Source organism: Globicephala melas, chromosome 4 (assembly GCF_963455315.2).
Source record: "Globicephala melas chromosome 4, mGloMel1.2, whole genome shotgun sequence".
Taxonomy (NCBI): domain Eukaryota; kingdom Metazoa; phylum Chordata; class Mammalia; order Artiodactyla; family Delphinidae; genus Globicephala; species Globicephala melas.
The window spans coordinates 130,723,638-130,748,276 of NC_083317.1; the positions used below are offsets into that span (position 1 = coordinate 130,723,638).

Sequence of the window (24,639 nt, forward strand, 5' to 3'; positions counted from 1 at the left end):
AGGGTGAGGAAAGGATGGGTACCTCTGAGCAGGAAACACGTGTGTGTGTGTGTGTGTGTGTGTGTGTGTGTGTGTGTGTGCGCGCGCGCGCACCCTCACACTGCAGCCACGACAGAGCCCAGGCCTTGGGCTCCCAGGCGAGGGTGTGGAATTCCAGGGCTGGGACTGGGACGCTTGGCCTCTCCCAGTGCACACAGAGGGGACACCATGGGGAGGAGAGACCACGGGGCCTGGAAGGAGGCCTAATCCTGCAGTTCCCCTGCTGGACCCCCAACTCCATCCCCAACATTAGGGGAGGATGGGGCTCCAGTTACGCTTCCTTAGGGATGGGCAGGCTTGGGCCCCTCATGCCTTCAACCACCTCTGGCCTGGGGTGACAGGTGACAGCCCCCACCCAGGCTCAGCTTCCACAGAGGAGGCTGGATTAAGTGTCTCCCAGGCTCCATTGAGCAGAAGCCTCTGGGGAGATGTTTCTGGAGAAAGGAAGCCTCCGAAGGGGAAAGCAGGGAACAACTGAGGAGGGATCAGGGCCTAGGAGGGAGCACTGCTGGCTTAGGAGAAAACAACAAGGGTAACAATATGGTGACCACCACGGAGCTGCTCACTCCCCACGCAGCTCGGAGAAAGCGAGCGCTGCACAGACAGGTTGAGCAACTTGTCTTAGGTGATACAGCCAGTAAGCTGACAGAGCTGGGAGAACAAGAGGTCCCTCTTTGGACCATGGAGCCCAATGCCTTGACTATACAGGTGAGGAGTCAGCTCTCTCCGGGAAGGTGCCCAGACAAGGTGCCTACAGTTCCTTCTCCAGAACTGGGGATGGGGTACAGAGTGTCGGATCAAGGCAGCCACACCACCTGGCATCTGGGGATCAGCCCTGAGTTGGCTCTCTGAGTTCCAGGGCTTTGTCTGGGCTACTGGAGACAAGAAAGACCCTAGGAGGTTCCCAGGGCCTGGGTGGACTTTACAGTAGCAAGTCAGGCCATTCCCCTGGGGTGCTGGCTTTCCTCTACAGGGGCCAGGAGGGGTGTCACTGGTGAGGAGACAAGACCTAAGGGGTAGAAATGCAGCAGGAGGAATGATTTTGAATATCACAGAGGAAAATATCTAGAGGTGTTTGAATTACACTGCTGGCCAGCAGTCCAAAGGCAAAGAGCTTTCTGCAAAAAGTTATCCATCAAGTCCCTGTGTGTAAAAGACAAAAGTTAGAGACACCCCCAACATTCAACAACAGCGGAGGGCTTAAATAACTCCTGGTTGCCCACTCAGCCATTCAAAGAGATGGTGACAAGCCCCTGTCAACGTGGAAAAATGCTTATTGTAAAAAGTAAGAGCTAAATGCTATACTGTGATCTTTCTAAGTAGAAACATGCTTATTGGAAAGAAACGGGAAAAGTAGAAACCTGAGTAAAGTTTTAACAGTGGTGTGGGATGATGGGTGGAGTAGAGTTCAAACACAGTTAAATTAGTTTTGAAAGACTATAATATAAAGATTAACAAACAGTTCAAAAACAAGCGTCATGGCAAAGAGACAAAGCATTGGTTTTCTGGTTACTTGGTAACATCCAAACAACAGGATCCATGGGCCCCAGGCCCTCAGGGGCCAAGGGCACTCTAGATGCTCGTGACAGTGTGTGGCATGACCCCCAGCAGGATCAGGACGGTGAAGTCCGAGCCCTGCAGGGAGGCTGGCTGGTGATCACACAGGAGGACGGGCTATGATAACACCGCTTGGGGACAACCTGAACCCGGGTTGATGGAGCACAGAGGATGGGGCCTGGCTGGGCTCCTCACTCACAGGGAAGGGTGCAGGGCCAGCCCTGTTGTGGTCTCTCTTTTTCCTGCGTCTGCTGCATCTCCTGCCATAGCAGTGAGCGACCTGCACTGGGTGAGACCTAGAGCTGGAACAGGACACCAAGGCCTTGAGAAGCCCTTCCCGGAAGAAAGCAAACATCCCATCTGTGTGCCCCACCCTGAACGAGCACTGGTGTACCCCAGGTAACATGCGACGCAGCTGGGGTCCCAGGAGCGGGACCCCTGCCCCTTCCTCTCTTTGCTGCATTTTCTCATGGGGAGTGGGGAGCTAGGTCAACCCCGGGAGGGGCCCAGTGGCCGAGAGAATGGCGTGCAGCAGGTGCTGCAGGAGGGAAGGTGCCAGGTAGAGGGGAGAGGGATGGAGGGCCCTCAGAGCTGGATCTAGAAGGGTCCCGGAGGCCCTGGGCTGTGCTCAGACCCCCACTCAGGGAGAGCACTCTGGGCTGGGTGTGTTGCTGGCAGCGGAGGTTCTGAGGGGGCAGGGATGGGTGAGGCCCAAGGTAGCTTCGGACCCCTGAAGGTCCATCCAGTGGGGGACTACACTTGTCCTGCCCGAACGCTGCGAGCGGAGGTCCCCAGGAGCTGGGACTCTATACCGAGAGGCCGGGGTTTGAATCCCGGCTCTGCTACCTCCTAGCTGTGTGGCCTTGAGCAAGTTATTTTAACCTCTCAGTGCCTCAGTTTCTCCAAATATAAAATGGCACTAATAAAAGTAATCCCTCTTATTGGGCTGTTTTGAGGATTAAATGAATCAGCATTGTGCCAGCACGGGGCAAGGACTGTCAACACTGCATGTTTGTCCAATAAAAATATAAACTAGTGGCCAGGGCGGCTCACAGGGGACCGGGCCTCCCCACCAGTGTCACTGACAACGTGGTGGAGCACTTGGCTGCAGGGGTGCCCTCCACCTTGGTGATGGGGTGGTCGTTGGGCCCCCCTCACCACAACCCCCCCCAACTTGGCACACAAGGAGCTAGGTGGGCAGAGTTAATGCAAGATCGTAGTTGTGTCCAAATTGTCAACAGACCCCCATTAGTGGCTGCAGGAGTGTTGGGTGTGGCTCGGGGACTGATAAACATACCGAGGGGCCCCTGGCCAGCCTCCAGTGACGACAAGGCTGATGAGGGAGGCCTCCAGGGGGCAGAAGGGAGGGGCCCGGAATGCAGGCAGTAGGGGGTTGACAGAGACAGCAAGGGCTTGGAGGCCTCAGGAGCAATGAGGCCTTTCCCAGTCACTGGGTCTTTTTGGACTTCATTTCAGCTCAGTTCCATTAAATAAACATTTTAAAGCAACGGGATGTGCTCGGCCAAATGGGGGATGCAAAGAGAATGAACACAGAACCGTTGTCTCAAGGAGCTCACAGCTGATCTGGAGCAAGAGAACACCATCAATTCCACCAACCACCAGGCACCGGCAGCTCCCACACCAGCACCAGGAACTCTCGGCACCACCTCACACACTTATAACAGCCCCAGGATGGGCACAGAGAAGCTGAGAGGTTAAGCAGGCCAACTAAGGTAACGCAGCTTGTGAAGGGTAGTGGCATCTATGTCTGACTTTGGGGTCTGTGCCCTCAGCAACACATGTATTGTCTCCACTGGAACCTGTGAAAATAAAGGCAGGAACACATGGTATGTGTTGGGGAAGAGCCCCAAGCCTCAGTTTATTCATTTGTGAAATGGGCATAATGACCTCTAGTTTCGTGAGCGACACGGGATACTGTATGTGACAGGTTCTATTGTTTTTATGGGGGCCCAGAATAGGCAGTAACAGGAGCTGCCCTTGAAGGGTAGAAGCCCAGTGCTATGAGGCAGGCAGCAGGGCAGGAGGAACAGCATGAACAAAAGCCTGGAGGCGGGACATGTAACTGCTCCAGTTTCAAGCGGAGAGAAAGCAGGAGGTTTCAGGGCTGAGATGAGAAGCTGCTCAGCTCCTTTATCTTTCTTCTTCCCTCTGCACTCCTGGGGCAAGTTCTGCCGGCCTCCGTTGGCACTTCCTCCCTTCCAGCTCCCCCTCAGCCCACGTAGTCTGGCTTCTGCTCACATCACTCACCGGAAATACTTGCCAAGGTCCTCGGTGCCAGCCTATAGCCAGCCCGATGGCCATCCTTGGGTCTTATCTTCCCTCCTCACCGTCCTAGGCCTGCTCCTGACCTCCTCCTCCTTGAAACACTACCCCGGGGCTATATCAACATGTGGACATGCACTCTCGGGTTTACTTCCCTCCATGCTGGACTCTTCCCCTCTGTCTCCTTTGCTGGCTCCATCCCCTGCGTGACCTGGATGTTGCTGTGGCTGGTCCTGGACCTGTTTCTCCAAGACATTCTCACCAGGAGACTCATCCTTTCTTGAGGCTTACCCACTGCCTCCATGCAGATGTCCAGGCCACAATCTCTAGCTCAGCGTCCGCCCTGAGCACTGGACCCCTGTACCAGTCTGCCTGCTGGACGCCTTGCCTGCATGTGCTCCAGGCCATCTGAACTCAAAAGGAACCTAGGAGGACGCATCGCATTCCCCCAGTTGCTGCTGCCCCTTCTGGTCCCCTCTGCCAGTAGTTGGTGTCACTGATGCAGGCTGCCCAAGTCAGACCCTGGGAGTCATCCCCGCAGAGCTCCTGAGATGCCTTCTAGACTGCCCCACTGCACTGTGACCCCGCTGCCAGAAAGGCCCATGTAAAATGCCAAACAGCCCACGTCACCCCCTGTTCAGAAGCCTTTAAAGGCTGTCCATTATGTTGGGGATAAGACCTACACTTCACTGCATGCCGCTCGTGTCCAACCTCTTCACCGCACACCTTCCCACGGTCCCCAGGTCTCATGCTCCAGCCAAACTGAAATCATGGAGCAGATTTACCTTCCTTCACCTTAATCCTCCCAATCCTGGCAGTCCCTAGGGCTCAGCTTGAAAGTCACTTCCTCCAGGAAACCTCCCTGCTGCCCCAGGACGAGTTAGGACCCCTCTTCTGTGTTCCCACAGCAGATGTGCACAACAGCTCTTTTCCTAGGTCACACTGATGCTTCCTCTCCTCACTCCCCACCCTGAGTTCATAGAGTTCACAAGGAACTGTCTTTGTGTTTTGTTTTTCTAGTGCTAAAAAGTATTTGCTGAAATCAAAGGATCTGGGAAGAGTCTTAGAAACAGACCCTGGGGGTGTTCTTTGAGGGAAATGGGTTACCCTATGTGTAGATGCTGAAAGGAAGCAGCTAGAGTATTAACTACAATTCTTAGCCGCCTTCTAATGGGTGACCATGTGACCCAGTTTGGGCCAACAAGCCTTAAGGAAAGGTAGCTGAGCGTGCACAGGAGAGATTTGCTTCCCTGATGTGCTCACGGCCCCTTCCTGTTTTCTGTCTTCCACTTCCTCCCTGGAATTAGGAGAGGAGGCTGGCGGTGGAACAGCCATCTTGTGATGATGAGCCAGCCATAAGGACGGGAGTCACACACTAAGGAATCTTGAAGGGACCTAGGTCATGACCCCTAGACTACCTACTAGTGGCTTCTTATTATGAAAGACAAATAAATCTCATTGAGGCCCCAACTTCAGCTGGGTCTCCATTACATTTAGCTGCACTCCCCCATAGAAAAGGCAGATGATGGCAGATAACCATCTGTGGGCATTTCTGAATAGACCTTTTCTTTAAAGATGATGCTAGTCCTGACAGTGGGCAGAGGCAAGATGAATGGATCAGGACAAGGTGAGGGCTAGAGAGGCCGACCCTGCCTAGGATTCTGTCAGAGGACCATGGCAAGGACTCACTCAAGGTTTGAGGAAGAGGCTCCAGTTATGGTGGCCCTAACGTGACCATGACCTTGGCCTGGGCCTTCTCTGGTCTCTGCTTGGTTTCACTTGTGAGATGGGGCTGCTGGGATAGATAGCTTTTCAAAGGGCATAGTGCTGCAAGTCTGGGCTTTGGAGTCAGGAAAGCAGGGTTCAGGTTCCAGCTGCATCGCTTACTGGGGGTATGACTTCCAGTCACTCTTTTTGGTTGACCTCATCATCATCCGTAAAATCCAGATTGTGACAGTGCTGATAACCGTTGGGCTAATGCTGGGGTTCTGTGGCATCGTGCCTGAGGGTGCCAGCAGAATGCCTGGCACAGTCCATCATGGCTGCTACAGCCCAGCGCCCAGCACACATTGAGTGCTCTGTGGGGAAGGCCGTTCTTGTGTTGCAAGTTCTCTGAGACGGCTTACTGGTGACCAGAGTTTCATGCCTACTCTGGATCTGGGGCTGCTGCAGGGCTCTGGAAAGCCTCGCTGATGCCCCTCGATCTGTGGGTGAGTAAAGTGGCCCAAGGCCACCCACTGTCCAGCGGCTTTTCCTCCAGCACTGTGTGTTGTTGTGTCCAGGGTCCTGGGCCACAGGTAGAAAGGAGAAGCCCCTGGACATCGGACAGCCCAGACCAGGCCCAGAAAGGCATCAGGCCTTGGGTAGAAGTAAGAAACCTACATGGTCCATCTGTCCTGTGGCCCCTGTCTTAGCCAAATCTTCCTGGGAGTTGAGGGGCATCTTTTCCTAGGAATAGCTAGGAGGAGGATGTGAGGGTGGGGTCTTGAAGAGGTTGGTTCTGCAGATAACTACAGGAATTGGGGAGTTAGAAAAATACCCCCAGAACTGGATTCCTTACTGCAGCTGCTTTGGGCAGACCCTTCTTACCCTTCTCGTGAAAGTGTCACCTTCTTTCTCTTTTCTGCACTACCTCTCCTGGTGGAAAAGATCTTGGGGAAAAAAAAGTAAGCATTTGTTCTATTCCAGCCCTGAAAAGGAGATCAGTGGGTGCATCCCATTTGTCCACGACCTCCCCCGCCTCCCCTCAACACTCCAGGCCAGGCGCAGCCATGCTGACACTCGACAGCACCTCCAGTTTACCTTGGCTCCCGTCCAGAGAGTCCAGGCCCAGCCCGGGGCGGCCCCCACCTCTCCACCTTTGTTACCAGGCCCCTCTACAGCGCAAAGAGCAGTTTAAATATAAATCAGTCCTGGACGCAAACAGAGCCTCGGCAAGTCTCAGAGCCATCACTGGAACTGAGAGCCCAGGTTTTGGACGAGTGCAAACAAGCAGAAACCGACTCCGTAAACCTTCCTGAGCGCGTCGGGAGGGGCGCGGAGGCTCCGCTTCCCTTCACAAGCGTCGGCGCCTCTCCGACGCCCCTGGCTCCCGCTGGCCCCCCCGGCACCCCTCGCTCCTCCGCCAGTCTCCTCCGGCCCCCGCAGCCCTGCCGATCCCTTGTCGGGGCCCCTGCAGTCTGCGGGCCCGCGGCATTCACCCCGCCCCGTCAGCGCCCCGGGCGCCCCCCCCCCCCACCCCACTCAGCAGCCTCCCGCCCCCTCCCTCAGACTTCCCCCTCCCGGGGCCCGCCACCTCCCGCCCCCACCCTCCAGCGGGCGGGACCTTCTCCCGGGGCGGTCGAGCCTCGCGGGTCCCTGCAGGGCTGCGGGCGCGGAGACAACTCCGGCCGGAACGAGGTCAAGCGCAGCCGGCCACCGCGTCACACCTGTCTGAGGGGGCGGCGGCGGGGCGGGGGCTCGCAGCGCCCTTGACACCCGAGGGAAAGAGGGAGGAGGGAGCGCGCGTTTCATCATCGGCGGTGGCGGCGGCGGCCACTTATAAAACTTCTGGGCGCGCACCCTCGCGCTCAGTCTCCTCCGGCCGCGCCGCGTGCCTCCTCCGGCCACCAACGCCGCAACCGCCACTCGCCGGCCGCCCGCCGCAGCCCAGGCGTCCCGGCCCCGCTCGCCCGGCCTCCCGCCCCGGGCCCCGCGCTGCAGCCACCATGGGGCTCCTACCCGAGCCCGGCGCGCGCCAGGGCAGCGGCGCCTCTGCGGGCCGAGCCGGCCGCTGTCCCCGCTCTATCTTCAGCAACGTTAAGGTGAGCGGAGAACCCGGGACGTCCTGGCCCGAGCCGCGCCGGGCGCACCTTCGGCGGGGTCCCGGCGTCAGTGCTGCGGCCGCTCGGGAGGCGCTGGGGGGGCGGGCTCCCTCCGGGCGGGCTCCCTCCCCCGCCATCCATCCGTCGGTGTCACGCTCCGGGACGCATCCCCGCGGGCCCCGCGCCGCCGGCGAGGAGGCACCTGGCCAGGGAAGCGCGTGCTGGGCGTGTGTGCGTGTGTGCATGTGTTTGTGCGAGTATGTGCTCGCGCGCGTGCTCACACGCCCTCGTCAGGGTAGGAAACAGGGCGATGAAAGTACTTGCTTATTGGGCCAACTATCTATTCAGATAGTCCTGGCACTAGCCGAGGGAATTGTTCTGTTCTTTGAAAAAGAACATCTCCGGGGCACCTTTTTGGGCTCCTGTGGGCAGTTACTTCGTTAAGGGAATGGACTTGGAGTTGCCCGTGTCTGGCACCTTGTAGGGGACAGGCTGGGGTCCCTCTGAGATGAATATCAGAGCCCATCTCATCCTGGGTGGCTGGCAGAAGGGCTGTTCTCCGCTAGGCTTTCGTCTTCCCCAAGGGCGGCAGTGCGTGAGCTCTGCTACCTGAACGGGCTGCTGCCTGCAATGCTGAGAATTCCCCCGAGGCTGGCAACCAACACTGCAGCTCTTGGACCAGCTTTCCTGGTCCGGAACTGGCCCCAGGAAAGCAGCGGCTTTCGCAGTCTATTCCGTAAAGTCTAGGCAGGTGCCTGGCAAGTTATGGGGAGTAGGTGAAGGGGTGTAGGCAGTAGTGTGGTGAGGACCCCCCAGGGGGTCAGGAATGCTTTCCACCCCATCACAGGTCCAAGAGGACTGGAATGGTTGAATCCACACTCGGGCTTTTTTGCCTCTTCTGGCAGGGCAGAAGCAACTGAGGAATGCACCTCCGGTGGTGAGGATGTGGGAGGTTGTAAAGCCCAGGTCACAGGCTCCTTGGGGTCAGGGTGGGAATTATGGTGCAGAGAGGTTGTTTCTGGCAAGCACACAATCAGATGGGGCTAGGTAATGCCTCCAGTGGCGCAATTAAGGGGAACCCAGAACATACAAATGGAGGATGGGGGTCTCTGTGGGCCAGTTATGTGTGTCCAACAGAAAAGGATCTGGAGGTCACAGTGGAGCCCATCTATGTACTTACTCATATTGTTAGCAGTAGAGCTGGGCTCCCCACTCCTGCTTCTGCTCGTTCCCCACACCACACTAAATAAAGGTTGAATTGATTCCATGGTTGGACATAAATAACACATAGAAATTTTGAGATAGTTTAAAATAATCCTCAAATCTCCTCACCTTTGGCCAGACCCTGATGAGAACACTGTGTGTGGTTTTGGTTCCATCATTTAAAGGAGTTTAGAGAAGTTTCAGCAGAGAATTGTGGAAAACTTGGGGTTTATAAATTAGGAATTGGGAGGAAAGGGCAGGGGCAACAGTTGGGTGGTCTGAAAAGAGAGAGGCCCAGGAGGGAGCCAGGGTGGGGGCAACTCTCTCTGTTTTCACCACTCTTAGGGTTGGGAGCAGGAGGGACAGCTGACAGCGAGGGTAACGCCAAACGAGACTGATCCATTTAGACCTGCCCTGAGTCCCTAAAATAAATGAGTTTATGGCAGCAGTTTCTTTGAAGATCTATAAAAATAAGATAATGTATCACATGCTGATGATATAGCCACATGTGCCTGAGGCCTGGGCCCAGGCCAATTGGCCTCCGGAAGGCTCATACCAGTTAGGAGTTTTTCTGAACTCTAAAAACCAGATTCCTTTAATCATTGCCTCCGTTGATCCATAGTAATTCTAAGACCAGAGTTAGGAGCAACTTCCACTTAGCTTCACTTATCCGCCTGAAACCAGGTAGGAGACTGGATATCTCAAGGCACATCTGGGGGCTGGAATTCCATTAGTTAAACTCCCTGAAGTCATTTCTTCCAGGGGGTAGGGCTGGCTTCTGGGGGCTTTGCTATTTGATGAGAGATTTCCTTCTCCCAGGGAGAGGTTTGGTGGCTGCCATGCACCCTGCCAGGGGGGTATGGACTGCACATGTCGTGACATGTGTAACATGGGAGGAACACAGGACACCCAACCTGAGGACCCATCATTTTTCTAGGTTCCTTGTTGTTGGGACAGACTAACCAATAGGCTTTATGACATTCCTGCAAAACGCCACATACCACATGGTTTAGGGAAAGAAGATGAAGCCAGGGGACTCAGATCCAAGCCCCATGCCATCCCCTTACTAACTAGGTAACACAGGGAAGTATCCCTGAGCCTCGGAGTCCTTATGTGAAAAAAAACTGGGTAACATGAACAGTTCCCTCCTCCCGGAGGCAGGGTAGAGAAGGCCTTCATAAGGATTATGTGGAATGAGGCAGAGGAAATGGCTTTGTAAACCATACTGGGCTTTCTGGGATTGGCATCATTGTGAGGTCAGTTCTCGCCTCAACAAACAAGACTGTGAATTCAAACGTCATTTAGGATCGATTATTCCACCAATTACGCCTCATTCTATGAGACATAGTTAATAGTTAAGAAAAACTACAGTTAATAATAATATCCAAAAATAGCAATAGTAGCGAACAGCAACAGGTCTGTCTGAATTTACTGGGAACTATGGAAATATCTTACCCATATGCAGTCCTCATTACAGCTCTGTCAACTGGATGCTGTTACTGTCCCCATTAATGATGAGGAAAACAAGGCTTAGTGAGGCTGGTCCTTTGGGCTTGGATACATAACCAGAAAGAGTGGAGTGTAGAGGAACCAGGAACGTGAGCCTCCAGGTCAGAACCCCTAACCCCTGTGCGCCTGGCCCTCTCTGTCGCACGGCACTGGTCAGCTCAGCGTTAGCGCGTGGAGATTCCTCAGATGTGCTTGTTCCGAGTGGTCAGGGCTTTCTCCAGGCCCTGGTGACACACACATCTCAGCCGTGACCAGGGACCACTGCCATGGCTGCAGCACAGATCCGCGTAAGCAGTAACAGGCTCAGACCCTTTCACTCCTCCCGACCTCATCTCGAGCCTGGTGACTCTCAGGCTCAGGCTGAGTTTTTGGTACTTCCTTCTGCAGGAGTCAATACAATCGTGTTAATCTAGAGACAGTCTCAATTGCCTCTGGGTTACAGCATTCTTAAGAACTAGAGGACCTGCTCGCCAGTCATGGTTAGAGGGAGCAGTTTGGCATCCAGTACGCCAAAGCTCTAAATTAAAAACAGGTTCATTCAGCAATTATGGGGCAGGGGTGGGGGAGTTAGCGGGGAGCCTTTTGGCTAACTTATCCTGGCAGCCTCAAAGAGATCTGTTTCTTCTGAAAATGAAACTTTTGGGGCCAAACTGAGGTTGTCTTATAGAAGGAGTGGTCGATTGGTAATTGCTGCCCAAAGTTTGGGAACTTAAACACACCCAGGGCCCCAGTGTAGGGAAATAATGGATATCCAGTCGGTGGATGGAAGGCTGGGGAAGAACAGTGGGAAGAAAGGGATAGACGAGTCTCACAGCTTGGCCTGGGTGGCCCTGGTGACCTGTGACCTGTGACCTGGAGGGAGGCCCCCGAATGAGGGAGAGGTGCTTTGTCCTGGCCTGTGTCCGTAACGTCCTGAGGCCTCTGACTCCCAATCATGGGGCAGCAGTTTGGACTTAACTTCTCAGTTTCCAGAGGAAAGTGCTATATCCCAGCAACCTGCAATCCATGCTTGGGGAGACACTCTGAAGAGAACCCTCTGGGCCAAAAGAATTCCTTCATCAACCTGGTGGATTAAGATATGCTCCTCCCTCCCCAGGATGTATTTCTCTGACATTGGGGACAGCATATATTATGATCTCCAGGGTGTCTGTCCCCTGAGAGGCCCACCTTGCCCTGCTTGTGTGTGTGTGTTGGGGAGGCAGTTTTGGGGGATGGTTTGGGGGGTGGGGAGGGAGAACCATGGGAATGGGTGGGGTGGTGGTCAAAGGTCACTTAGACCCTTTCCTCCTGTAACTATGCTCAAAGCCCTTCCTAGCTTTCCTCGTGTCTCCTGGTGATGAATTCGTGACCTGTGCTGCCACAGAACAAGTGGCAGAGGGATTTATTTTGAAATAATTATAGATGCATAGGAAAAACAGTGCTGAGAGGTCCTGTGTTTACCCAGTTCCTCCCAAGGATTTCATCTTACATAATTACAGTGTAATACCAAAAGCAGGAAATTGACATTGCCATGATGTGTGAGTATAGTTCCAGGCCATTCGATCGTGTGTACAGATTCAGGGAGACACCACCCCACTGCTTCAAGACAGAACTATCCCATCTCCACAAAGGTCTCCTTCTGACTCCTATCCTTGATATGTTCTCTAGCACAGTAATTTTATCATTTTGAGAACATTATATAAATGGAGTCATGAAATATGTGTGTGACCTTTTGAGACTGGCTTTTTTCATTAAGCATAATGCCCTTGAGATCGACCCAAGCTGTTCCATGTATCAATAGTTTGTTCCTTTTTTGGGGGGGTACGCGGGCCTGTCACTGTTGTGGCCTCTCCCGTTGCAGAGCACAGGCTCTGGACGCGCAGGTTCAGCGGCCATGGCTCACGGGCCCAGCTGCTCCGCGGCATGTGGGATCCTCCCGGACCAGGGCACGAACCCGTGTCCCCTGCATTGGCAGGTGGACGCTCAACCACTGCGCCACCAGGGAAGCCCTTTGTTCCTTTTTATTGCTGAGTACTATTCCATGGCATGGATGTATCGTGATTTCTCCGGCCATTCACCTATTGAAGGACCTTTGGGTTGTTTCCTGTTTGGGGCTATTACAAATAAAGCTGCTATGAACAATCATGTATAGGTTGTGTGGACATAAACTCTCATTTCTCTGGGGTGAATGCCCAGGAGTGCCTTTGCTAGGTCATATGGTAGTTGCACGTTGATTTTTAAAAGAAACTGCCAAACTGTTTTCCAGAGTGGCCATAACATTTTACATTTGCACCAGCAAGCTATGAGAAATTCAGTTTCTCTACATCCTGGCCAGTATTTAGTGTTACTGCTTTTTATTTTAGCTATCCTTTTTTTTTTTTTTTTTTTTAAGAATTCCACCCCTACAGAGAGGCACTGCCTCTGGTGAAAATAAACCAGAGGACCCCATTTTTATGCAACAATAGAATGTAAACACCGGAAGGAACCTCCTCCAGTTAAATAAATGGGCCCAGGAGGGGAGGTGACCTGTGCAAGGTCTCAGGGAACTGGAAGTAGAGTATTTTAGTTATTCGAATTGGTGTGTAGTGAGATCTCATCATGGTCTTAATTTGCATTTCCCTAATGGCTGGTGATGTTGAACATCTTTTCATGTGCTCACTTGCCATGTGTATATGCTCTTCACTGAAACATCTGTTCATATATTTTGTCCATTTTTCTTTTCCTTTTTCTTTCTTTCTTTTTCTTTCTTTCTTTCTTTCTCTCTCTTTCTCTCTCTCTCTCTCTTTCTTTCTTCCTTCTTTTCTTTATTATTTTTGGCTGCATCGGGTCTTTGTTGCTACGCTCAGGCTTTCTCTAGTTGCAGCGAGCTGGGGCTATTCATCGTTGTGGTGTGCAGGCTTCTTGCGATGGCTTCTCTTGCTGCGGAGCACGGGCTCTAGGCGTGCGGGCTTCAGTTGTTGTGGCATGAGGGCTCAGTTGTTGTGGCTCACGGGCTTAGTTGCTCCATGACATGTGGGTTCTTCCCGGACCAGGGATCGAACCCATGTCCCCTGCACTGGCAGGAGGATTCTTAACCACTGCGCCACCAGGGAAGTCCCTCCATTTTCTAATTGGATTTTTAAATTGTTGTTTTGAGAGTTCTTTATATATGTGAGATACAAGTCCTTTGTTGGGCATGTGGTTTGCAAATATTTTCTCCCAGTCTATAGCTTATGTTTTCATCCTCTTAACAGAATCTTTCACAGAGAAAAAGGTTTTGATTGTGATAAAGTCCAATTTATCAATTTTTAATTTTCTGGATACTGCTTTTGTTGTCATGTCTAAAAACTCTTCACCAAATCCTAACTCCTGAAGGAGAAATCCTCTGTTTTCTTCTAAAAGTTTTATAATTTTTCATTTAAATCTATAATCCATTTTGAGTTAATTTTTGTAGAGATGTGAGGTTTAGGTAAAGGTTCATTGTTTTGCCTGTGGTTATGCAATTGTTCCTGCACCATTTGTTGACAAGACTCTCCTTTCTCTATTGAATTACCTTTGTATCTTTGTTGAAGATCAGTTGGCCATACTTGGGTGGGTCCATGCTGGGTTTTCTATCATGCTTCATTGATGTATGTGTATATCTCTCTGCCAGTACCACAGTGTCTTGATTACAGTAGCTAAATAGCAAGTCTTGATATCAGGTAAAAATTGATTTTCATTCTGCAATGGAATGATTACCAAACCTTATAACCCATTCAGTTTCTCTTCTACTTTGCCTTTTAGGAAGATTTAAGGACAGATTTAAAGCTTGCTTTTAGTAGGTGGATGGGATCTTACATATTTACATGTTTCCAGCTTTTCTTCTGGCCTTAGCTGAATGGTTGTCTTTTCCCTTGAATTTGATTTTTCAGTCTAAGTTCTTAAGCTTTTTCTATGCGTAATGCCAGCCCTGCAAGGGAGGTATCAGCATCTCCATTTCATACTTGAAATCGAGGCATATCCAAGACCACATATCCAGTCAATGGCAAAGCAGGAATTCCCACCAGGGTCATCTCACTCCCAGCCCCTTTCTTCCCATGGCCCCAGAATGCCTCTCAGTTCTGGATTCTTTCGTCCATGAACCTTGGGGCCTGAGCGCAATGATCTCTGAGGTCCTTTCAGGTTCTCAGATTCCCATCTCATGCTAAGTTGCTGATTGAGATGAGACCAGGAGCAGGGCCAGCTGGGTCTGAGCTTTGCCAGGAGACCTGCTCTGAAACCTGGCAAAAGAGGAGGGTGCGGCTGGCCCGGTTGTCTGCGATCAATCCCAGCTCTCTTGGTTTCATGGACCTTGATTCCCTGGGATGGATTAAATTTGATCGGGGTGAAGGATGAACCCAAGGCCAGGAGTCTCAGACTACACTGTGGACTGGATGGATGGGATGATCCTATCCAGCGAGCAGCCGTCTCCCAGAGCTGTCTTCCCAGCCTCGTTGCCTTGTTGGGTGGAGATGCTATGGAGGCTGTGGCTTGGGGAGAAGGCACCAGCCGGTGCAGTAACCCCAGGACTTGTGACCTGTGGGACACTCAGTCTGGTCAGCATTGGCACTGACCCCCACAGGGCTGACCACTGCCTCTATAAATATGGGCAAACTAACCCTTTCTTTATCATTTAGTGTGCACCAAGTCCTATAGGAATCTGATGACAAGTTTTATTTTGTTTACCCAAACATCAGCCATACCTATTTATGTTCTGAAAGATGTTCCATCCAACACCCTTGAGAGATGCTGGCCTGGAGCACAGAAGGCCTCAGTTAAAATGCAGAGGGCACCAGGGAGGGTATAGCAAGCTAGTGGTTGTCAATCTGCCCACCAAGATGCCCTGAATTCTAGAAGGGAGTGACCGGTCTCCACAATGGAGTAGGATAAGGGGATGAAGGGTGGTGTCGGGAAATGTGGTTTAACTAATCATGGATATTACATTTCTGTAGAATTTTATGTTTCGTCCTAGAATCAAGTGTATTTTATATTTTCCTCCACAATATATCTACATGCTTCCAAACAATATGTTGTATTTCCCCCCAAATCTTGGAGTAACACTGATGCTTCAGGAAGCTATGCCATGTCTAGCTCACGTCTGCCAGATGTGACCCCAGGTGGAGTTTGGGAAACAACACAGCAGGCCTCAAGTCAGAATTAGTTTTTCTAACCCAGCCAGCTTGTTGGGCATAGAGGGAACCTAGGAAATGTAAGTGGGACAGGTGTGGGGTGTGAATAGCAGACAGTTCCTGGGCTGAGCCTGTGGGACACCCCAGGAGAGGAACCGGCTAGAGAACGCAGTGAGACCCCTGTTGGCCTGGGGAAAGGGGACAGTGGCAGAGGGGAGGGGGAGGACGGCAGGCTGCCGGAGCCACACTTGTCCTGCCCGACTGGCTGCCAGAGAGATTTCAGGATGGAATTAAACTGACCACATTCTCAGTCTGTTTTACATGTCCTTCCTGCCTGTGCTCCAGGCCCTTCTGAAACTGTGCTGCTTTGCCTTTGATTCACAGTGCATTTGAGGGAAGTGGTGGGGAGCTGAGTGTGGATGTCGGAGCCTGGGCCTCGCTCACTCGTGAGCCTTTACTGCATGTTTGCGGAGGGAGGCTCTTCCCCAGGCTTCGCTGTTTGCACTCAGCTCTCGAAGAGACACCCACGTTTCCAAGAAACAATGGCCTGTAGGGCCCTGCTTCTCAGTGTGACCCACTGCCTCGATTTGCCCAGGACCGAGGGGGTTCCTGGGACACAGGACTTTCCGTTTTAAAACTGAAGACTTCTAGGCAGATTGGGTTAAGTTGGTCACCCCACTGCCATTTTACAAGAATGGACTTCCACCCATTGACTGTGGGGCAGGGGAGGTGCCCATGGAGAGCCAGGGATGGTGCCCAACAATGGAAATAAGCCTCAAGGACTCATGACAGGAAGGAACTGGAGGCTTCCAGGGAGAAACCAAGCGGCAGGGCCCACTTCTGCCTCTTGTTAGTACATGGAAGTTCTCCCGCCTGGCCCTGCCTTCATTGCCCGTTGTGATTTGTGCAGCATTTTTTTTTTTTTTTTTGCATCACGCGGGCCTCTCACTGTTGTGGCCTCTCCCGTTGCGGAGCACAGGCTCCGGACGCGCAGGCTCAGTGGCCATGGCTCACGGGCCCAGCCGCTCCACAGCATGTGGGATCTTCCCAGACTGGGGCACGAACCCGCGTCCCCTGCATCGGCAGGCGGACTCTCAACCACTGCTCCACCGGGGAAGCCCTGTGCAGCATTTTTAACTTCTTACTGTATAGAATCCATACGAGTAATGATAAAACTGAGCTATAGAAACATGGTGCCCCTCACTTACAGAATTACTGAATTTCAGAATTGTATACCCCCAGAGTGAAGCTAGCAGAGCCCCCTCTTCCTGGCCACTCTCCTCATTGCTTCTGGTAGAAAGCAGTCTCCCCTCTCCCACAAGTCCTCTAGCTAGGTTGAAACAGAAAGCCACGTGTCCTGGGCTACCCTCCTCTAAAAGCCAGGCCAGGCTCTGAAGGTGGGTGTTGCTGAGGGGCACATGTGACCCTCCGACCCTTGTTGTCCCAGATCACAAAGGTTTCCTCGCTGGCTCTGGTTATCACTCACGAGGGGACCTCAGGCTTTAGGGAGGCTGGTGGGCCCGGGGTTTCCTGGAACCAGCAGAGACCTTCCCATGATTGGGACCCCACAGTTTGTTATGCTCTCAGGAGCCCAAGGCCTGCTCCCGCCCCAGCTCTCACACTCTTCCGTCTTACCCCCATCTTTCTCTCTTCTCACCCCAGCTCTCGCTTCTCCCTGACTTGGAATTTTCATGGAGAGTCCAGCAAGAGCCCTGGACAGGTCACTGGGTCCACCCCCCGGCCTCCAGCTGGGCGACATCTCTCTGGAGCAAGTAGACAAGGACCAGAGTCCCTGACTTGATCATTAGGGGGCCTGACAGAGACCCTTAAGGAGGGCGTCCGGCCTAATGCCAGTGGGAACATTCCTGTGGACCCCCGCCTGTGCCCCAGGCTGTAACGCCCACATCCCACCCACGCAGACTGGCCGAGCCCAAGCGAGGTAGAACCGGCCTTGTCTAGCAGACTGTCTCCAGCCCTGGACCTTGTCACTGACTTGGAAAGTGAGCCTCAGGGCCCTGTGGCTGCCGCTTCATTTCCAAACTGCGCTTGCTGTCAGGAGGCTGCCCTCTCGGGCTCGCTGCCGCTCCAGCCTCCTCCCTCTGTGTCCCGGGAAAGCACAGGCCCACTGAGTCAACATGTGAAGTTAATACATAAACACGTACAGTTAACAAGGAGTGGGGACAGGTGTTAGTCAAGCCTGTATTGGTTTACCTTAAAGTCACAAATTTTAGAATTCCCACCCTCAGCACCAACACATTTTTAGCAGCAATTATGATTTTCTGAGCTATCATCACAAAGACGGACGCGTTTTATTAGGCCACATCTGTGTGATAAAGCGTAAGGGGATATGTGGATATTTAGTTGTGAATGCAAATGCTTTGTTGGGGGGCACCCACATGTGCCAAATTTAGTGAAATAACAAGGGCAGGTCCTTTCAGAAACACTCTCTCTGCCACGAGGTGCATGTTGTCCATGTTGTGTAGTGGAGGAAAGTGGCAGGCAGCTTGTGGACACTGCCACATCACACAGTGACAGAGCTGCAATTCGGGCACTCTGTCTTAAGACCCTGTCCTCTGTGGCTGCTCTCCATTTCCCACCACAAACCCCAACCAGCCGAGCCAGGACTCTGCTACTTCCGTGCCCATACTCACAGACACAGCAGGGCTGCTTGTTCCTATTTATTGTTTTATTTTCCTGAACCAAATCTGACACTGGTGGCCCGGAAAGTCCTTCTTCCTCAGTCTTCCTCTCTTGTGGCACGTTGTCTCACCCACAGCACACAAGCGTTGAGACCAGGGACCCGGCGTGGGGTGGGAACAGCGACCAAGTGGCTTAGAAAACCTTCCTGAGCAAATAAATGGAAACCCAGTCTGCTGAACAACGTTTTATCATTTAACTCGTCTGTTCAGAAACTTGTAATGAGGAAATGACTCGTATAGCTAGTTATTGGCAAGGCAATAAATGAATCATGGGACATCCATCTATGAGATATTTACAAGACATGTTTTAAAGTTTTATTGCGAAAAGTTTCAACTTGAGGGAAGGGTTCGTTCTATAATGTTAAGTAGAGGCGGCAGGATGGACAACTGTATGAAGAGATGATCCAGATTTTTAAAAGTCACGAGACTTAAAGAGGGTATACCTAAACAGAGATAGTGCTCTGAGTGGGATCCTATAAATCGTTTCTTCTTCTTTGTGATGTTCTATGTTTTCCATATTTCTACAATAAACATGTCCTGCATTTATAATTAGAAAAAACTACCAATTAAAAGCCCTGAAGTCTGCGGTGACACCCACCTTTGCCTGGTGCCATGAGATCTGTCGTTGTGGTCTATGAAGCGAGACGTAAGGTGGGAGGAGGCTGATCTCCAGGTCCCTGAGGATGCACCAGAGGTACGGCCAGGAGGGCAGCCAGGGGACGGGATTGTCTATAAGGACCACTCCTGTGCCCATCACTGTTGTCACTGCGTTATTACATCTATTATTTCACTGGAGTCTTATGGCTCCTCAGTGATGGAGGTGAAGTCAGATAACAATGCTTTAACTCTTAAAGAGAGGCAAAACTATGGAACATTTTCTTTTCTGGGAAGATTGAGAAGTGTTTCTGTCCAGGAAGGCCTCTCTGCTCTTCTGGTGCCCCACTCCCAGGGACTGGCTCAGAGTTTGGGAATCCAGCCCTAAGGGTTGGCCAAACATCTTAGGGGAGTGAGTGTACCTGATAAGCTCCATGCCATGTTAGGAAGAATGGGCCTCAGGGGGAGGTGGTGAGGGCAGAGTCTGGGACAGAATCTGCTAAGGGCTGCCTGGGGTCTGGTCCTGAGCCTGGAGTTTTATACTTGGGAGGATGTGATGACATCCCTGGGTTGGCTTTCACACAGTCATTTTGGTGAGTGTTGAGTCAGTTGGTGACCCACTGTTTGCAAGGCAGGACTCTGCTGATGTCATAAACAGCAGGGGTTTCAGAACTCTGAGGCTAGGAATGGTGTCAGTACAGCTGCCTGAGATGCATTCATTTGTTCATTTATTCATGCAACATGTAATTATTGATCACCTACCATCAACCATTGGAGGTACAATGATGAACAAAACAGAATGGGCCATGCCCTCATGAAAGATGTAAACAGTGGGCAGATGCACAAATAGATGCAAAGTTATAAGATGTGTCAAATAAGAGGGGAAAGAACTGGGTTTTGTGAGGGAGGAGAAGGTAGAAACAGAACTGGGTTCTGCTCAATACATCTGGGACTGCATACTCTGAACTCTAACATGCGACCTTCATGCTTCTGCTATTTAGCCGCTGCATGGGGAATACAACCATGAATCAGGCAAGGTCCCTGTCTTCCAAAGACTCTGGTTAGTTGGGATAAGATGGGTCATAAAGAACTATAGTGAATTGTGGTTTTCATCCATATGACAGGTTTACAAAACATGGGACCCTCCTACTACAAATACCTAGAGTTACTGCATAAAATAGAACACCATCAAATATTTAAATGCAGAGCTGAACTTGCAAGAAAGAAAGTGAAATCTTCAGGGGCAAGAAACGATGAATGAGTTGGACACCCGAACAATGACTGTACCAGCAGGGGTTGAGGGGAAGCTGTGTATAAAGAAACCCTCAAGAAACTCCTGTTGCAGATTGGGTATTAGTAATCCTACAGGCACCAAAGATGACATGGGGAGCTGGCACGAAGACTCACGCATGAAACTGGGTCCCTTGCTCAGAAAGGAACCCGTAAAACTTTGCCCACCACCCTGTTACAGGTTAGAGGTATATCTCTAACAGGACCTCTGGGTAAAATAATTCCGCTGAGAAATCAAAACACCAAGTCCATGCCACATGGACTTGGAAGCAGAATGCATACTATCCACACAGTATGGGAATCTCTAAGCATATAAATTAGGATAAGAAATTCATTCCGGGCTGGTGACAACTCTTTGTCATCTGGTAGACACAAGAGCAAAACCACTCTGGAGGGATACTTCTACAGTCCAGACCAACTGGAATCCCCAAGAGAAGACAATGTCCGTGGAACAGGAGCTTACGATAAACAGTTATACAGGAAATGACCCACCATAAGCCACAGGCAGTACATATATTCAGTGAGGAAGATTAGCACCTCAAGATTTTAAGATAATGGAACATTTTGAAAGAGACTATAAAAATACATTGAAATGTTTAAAGAAGTGTAAGAAGAAATAGAAAACACCAGGAAAGAACAAATGCTGTGAAAAAGGAACAGGCAGATTTGAGAAACAAATGGGAATTCTATACATACAGAAAGTAACAATTCAGCAAATGGTGAAATAGCAGATTAGATACAATGATTGGTTAATTAACAGATTAGATAATTTCCCAATTTGAAGTCCTTAACTTAATGACATCTGCACAAAATGATAATTAGTAAGTGGAAGATAGGGTTGAAGAAGTCACCTGAATGCAGCACAGAGGAATAAAGAAGTAGAAACTGTGACACTCCACAGAGGAGAAACCTGGCAAGCACTGCCTTGGCCAAGTGACCAAGGTTAGCATTATCAGTGATAAGTCATCTTGAAAATATGTACCCTTTAACTAATGTGGTGAGAAGGGCGGTTTATCTCTGTGGCCTTCCCAAAAAACATAACCTCAGTCTAACCATGAGAAAATCATGGACGAACCGAAACTGGGGAGCATTCTACAAAATACCTGACCAGTACTCCTCCAAACAAGGAATGTCTGAATGTCTGAGAACTGTCACAGCCAAGAGGAGCCTAAGGAGACCTGATAACCAAATGTGGTATGGTGTCCTGGATGGGATCCTGGGACAGAAAAAGAGAAAAGCTAATGAGATCTGAATAAAGTATAGTTTCGTGAGTAAAAAAACAAAACAAAAACAAAAATAGTGGAAACTCTAAAAGGCAGCTTAAGAGACATGAAAACAGTAAAAATAAAGTCCAATATAAGTCTGAAATGAGTCTCCAAGAAAAGAATGAATAGGTGATAGTCAATACTGAAAAAATGACAGAGAATTTCCAGAATTAATAAGACATATGGTACCTCAAAATAAAAAAGCACAGTAAGTTCTGACAGGAATTTACAAAAAAGTACACCTATACATATCATACTGGAACTGCAGAACAGTAAAGACAGAAGAACTTTAAGAGCTACTAGAGCAACATTATAGATTACACATAAGACTCAATAATTAGACCAATAACAGTCTTCTCAAAATAAATAGATATACTAGAAAATAATGGAATACTTTTCAATATGCTGAAAGAAAATTACCACCAAATTCAAATGTTATAACTAAATGATAATTCAAGAGGACAAATAGAGATTTTCAAACAAAGGTAGAGAATTTACTAATCGTGAGTCCTACTAAAATAAACTACAAAAGGATGAAATTCATAAAGCAAGAAATCAAACACAGAAAAAGATGATACAGAATGGTAGTAATTATTGATTGTGAATAGACAAAAATAATAATGATTTATGGAGGGCAGAAAAGATGGAAGTAGAATAAGACATACCAATAATATGGAGAATTGGCAGGGAAATTTGGAGTTAAAATCTTAAGTCCTTGGCTTGCTTGGGAGGAGAGTGGAATAATTAATTAACTTTAGTCTTTCTTAAGTCAAACATTAAGTTAAAATGTATGGGTAATCATTCAGTGTAAAGACATTGAATGCATACCTTCCAAAGCAGAAGAGTGTAAAAAGTAGAAACCTAGTCAACCAAAAGAGGGCAGGAAAAGAGGAGAATAAAAGGCAAAAACAAACAAACAAGAAACATTATGGTAAATAGGAGCACAATAAAAGGAAGTGGACATAAATCTAGGTTTATCAGAAAGTGGAGTACTCTCACCATTTCAAAGCTAGAGACAGACTGCCTAAAAGAGAGAGAGAGAGAGAATCTAGTTTCATGCTCTTTAAAAGAAAATGTTGAAAATCAAAGGACAAAAGAAGATATATCAGGAGAATACCAACTAAAGAAGGAAGACTTATCTACTTTAATAACAGAAAATAGTGTTTCAGGCAAAAAGAAAGACGGATTGTGAGATGTCTGCAATGTCTAAAACTGACTAGGATATGTGGAACCTAGAAAAATGGTACAGATGGACCAGTTTGCAGGGCAGAAATAGAGACACAGCTGTAGAGAACAAATGTATGGACACCAAGGGGGGAAAGTGGCGGGGCGGGGGTGTGGTGTGATGAATTGGGAGATTGGGATTGACATATATACACTAATATTCATAAAATAGATAACTAATAAGAACCTGCTGTATAAAAAATAGATAAAATAAAATTCAAAAAAAAAAAATTAAACTGACTAGGGACTAATATCTAGACTATACAAAGATCTCCTGCTAACCAACAAGAAAAAGACAAGAAACACAATAGAAAAATGTGTGAAGGATTTGGGCAGGTGGCCTGGAGTGCCAGCTGCCCCCATCTCCTCTCTCCTCTTCTCTTAATTCCTCTCGTCATTGTCTTCCATTGTAAACCTCTGTCCTCTTCATGGCTGAGTCATGGTCAGCAACCAGCTTACCTGCTGCCCTTCATTTAGTTCCAACCTGAAAAACTACTGGGGCAGGACTCTCATTGGTTCAGCTGGGTCATGTGCCTTGAGGCAAGGTGGGGTCTCTGGGGGCTTCTCATAGTTGAATAGGTACCTTTTTCTAAAATAAGGGGGAGCCCTGTTCTCAGGAGGGGGGCTGAACAGACAAGACCGTTGAGCCTTCCTGTGGAAAGTTGGAGAACAGACCCCCGAAGATGTCAAAAAAGGGGAGGTGTGGTTCTGCCGAGGGAAAAGAAGTGGCCTGAGTGAGAACATTGAAGCGGGGGAAGACGGGGAGGGTTGATATGAACCAGGGTTTGTATTAGTGTACTACTGCCTGGTGGCTTAAAACAACATTGATTTACTCTCCTACAGTTCTGGAAGACAGAAGACCTAAAATCAAGGTGTTGGCAGGGCTGTGCTCCTTCTGAAGGTTTTAGTGGAGAATCTGTTTCCTTGCCTTTCCTAGTTTCTAGAGGCCACCAACATTCCTCGGCTTTTGGCCCCTTCCTGCATCCTCAAAGTCAGGAGTTCAGCATCTTGAAATCTCTCCTTTTCATCTTTTATTCTGACTCTGACCCTCCTGCCTCCTTCTTATAAGGACCTCTGTGATTACACTGGACCCTTTCAGATAATCCAGGATAACCTCCTATGCTAAGAATCTTAGTTCAATCATATCAGCCAAGTTCTTTTTGCCATGTAAGGCAACGTATTCACAGGTTCTAATATCAGTACACAGGCATTGGGGAGGCCATTATTTTCTCTACTGTAGGGTTTAATCAAACCAGAGCCAAGAGAAGATACAAACACACACACACATGTATGTGTGTGTGTGTGTGTGTGTGTGTGTGTGTGTGTGTATATATAAAGAGATTAATTTCAAGAAATTGGCTTATACAGTTGTGGGGGTGAATAACCAAATCCAAAATTCACAGGGCAGGCAGTCAGGAAAGGATGATCACAGGCATTGGGCCAAAGCTCCTATTCAGGGGAATCGATCTCTCTCTCTCTCTCTTTTTCTCTCCACCCTGCTTTTAAGGCCTTCTGATTAATTGAATCAGGCCCACCCAGATTATCAGATTATCTAAAATAATCTTCCTGAAAATTATATATTTTAATTACAGCTGCAAACTCCCTTCATAGCCAACACCTAGATTAGTGTTTGAATAACTGGGGACTGTAGCGTGGCCAAATTGACACGTCAAAAGCACTGCCCCAGGTCAAAGGGCAGTGACATTCAGGACAAGTATGGGGCAGAATGTCCTGCAGGAAGGAGAGGTGAGCACCCCTGGTCAATAGCCCTGAAAAAGGAGGGGCGTGGGGGGCCAGAGGTGCTTTGCTGACGTCACTGATGGGAGGAAGCTGTGCTTAGGGGCGAGCTTCCACAAGGAGGCTTGCAATGGGGCATTCCATCCTCTCCTTACCACGGTTTGAAAATTCCATGATCGGGCTGTGCTTCCCTCCCCTACACAGAGCAGATGCCCAGCATATCACCAGCGTCTCAATGACCCTTCCTACGCTGCCCACCAGTATTTGTTCTGTGACCTGCTGCTGAGGTCACAGCCCCCTGGGCTGCAGACATGAATCGCCCGCAGTGTTG

General features: G+C 49.9%; 1 protein-coding gene across 1 annotated transcript in view; it reads left to right on the top strand.

Moving 5' to 3' along the window:
- The first annotated feature begins 7,492 nt into the window (after positions 1 to 7,492).
- The window catches only part of SLCO2A1 (solute carrier organic anion transporter family member 2A1), a 78,092-nt gene continuing 60,945 nt past the window's right edge, over positions 7,493 to 24,639 (top strand). The window contains exon 1 of the mRNA XM_030873450.3: positions 7,493 to 7,682. Within this exon, the coding sequence (XP_030729310.2) occupies positions 7,587 to 7,682 (96 nt within the window). The 5' untranslated portion in view covers positions 7,493 to 7,586. The remainder of the gene's footprint in view (positions 7,683 to 24,639) is intronic.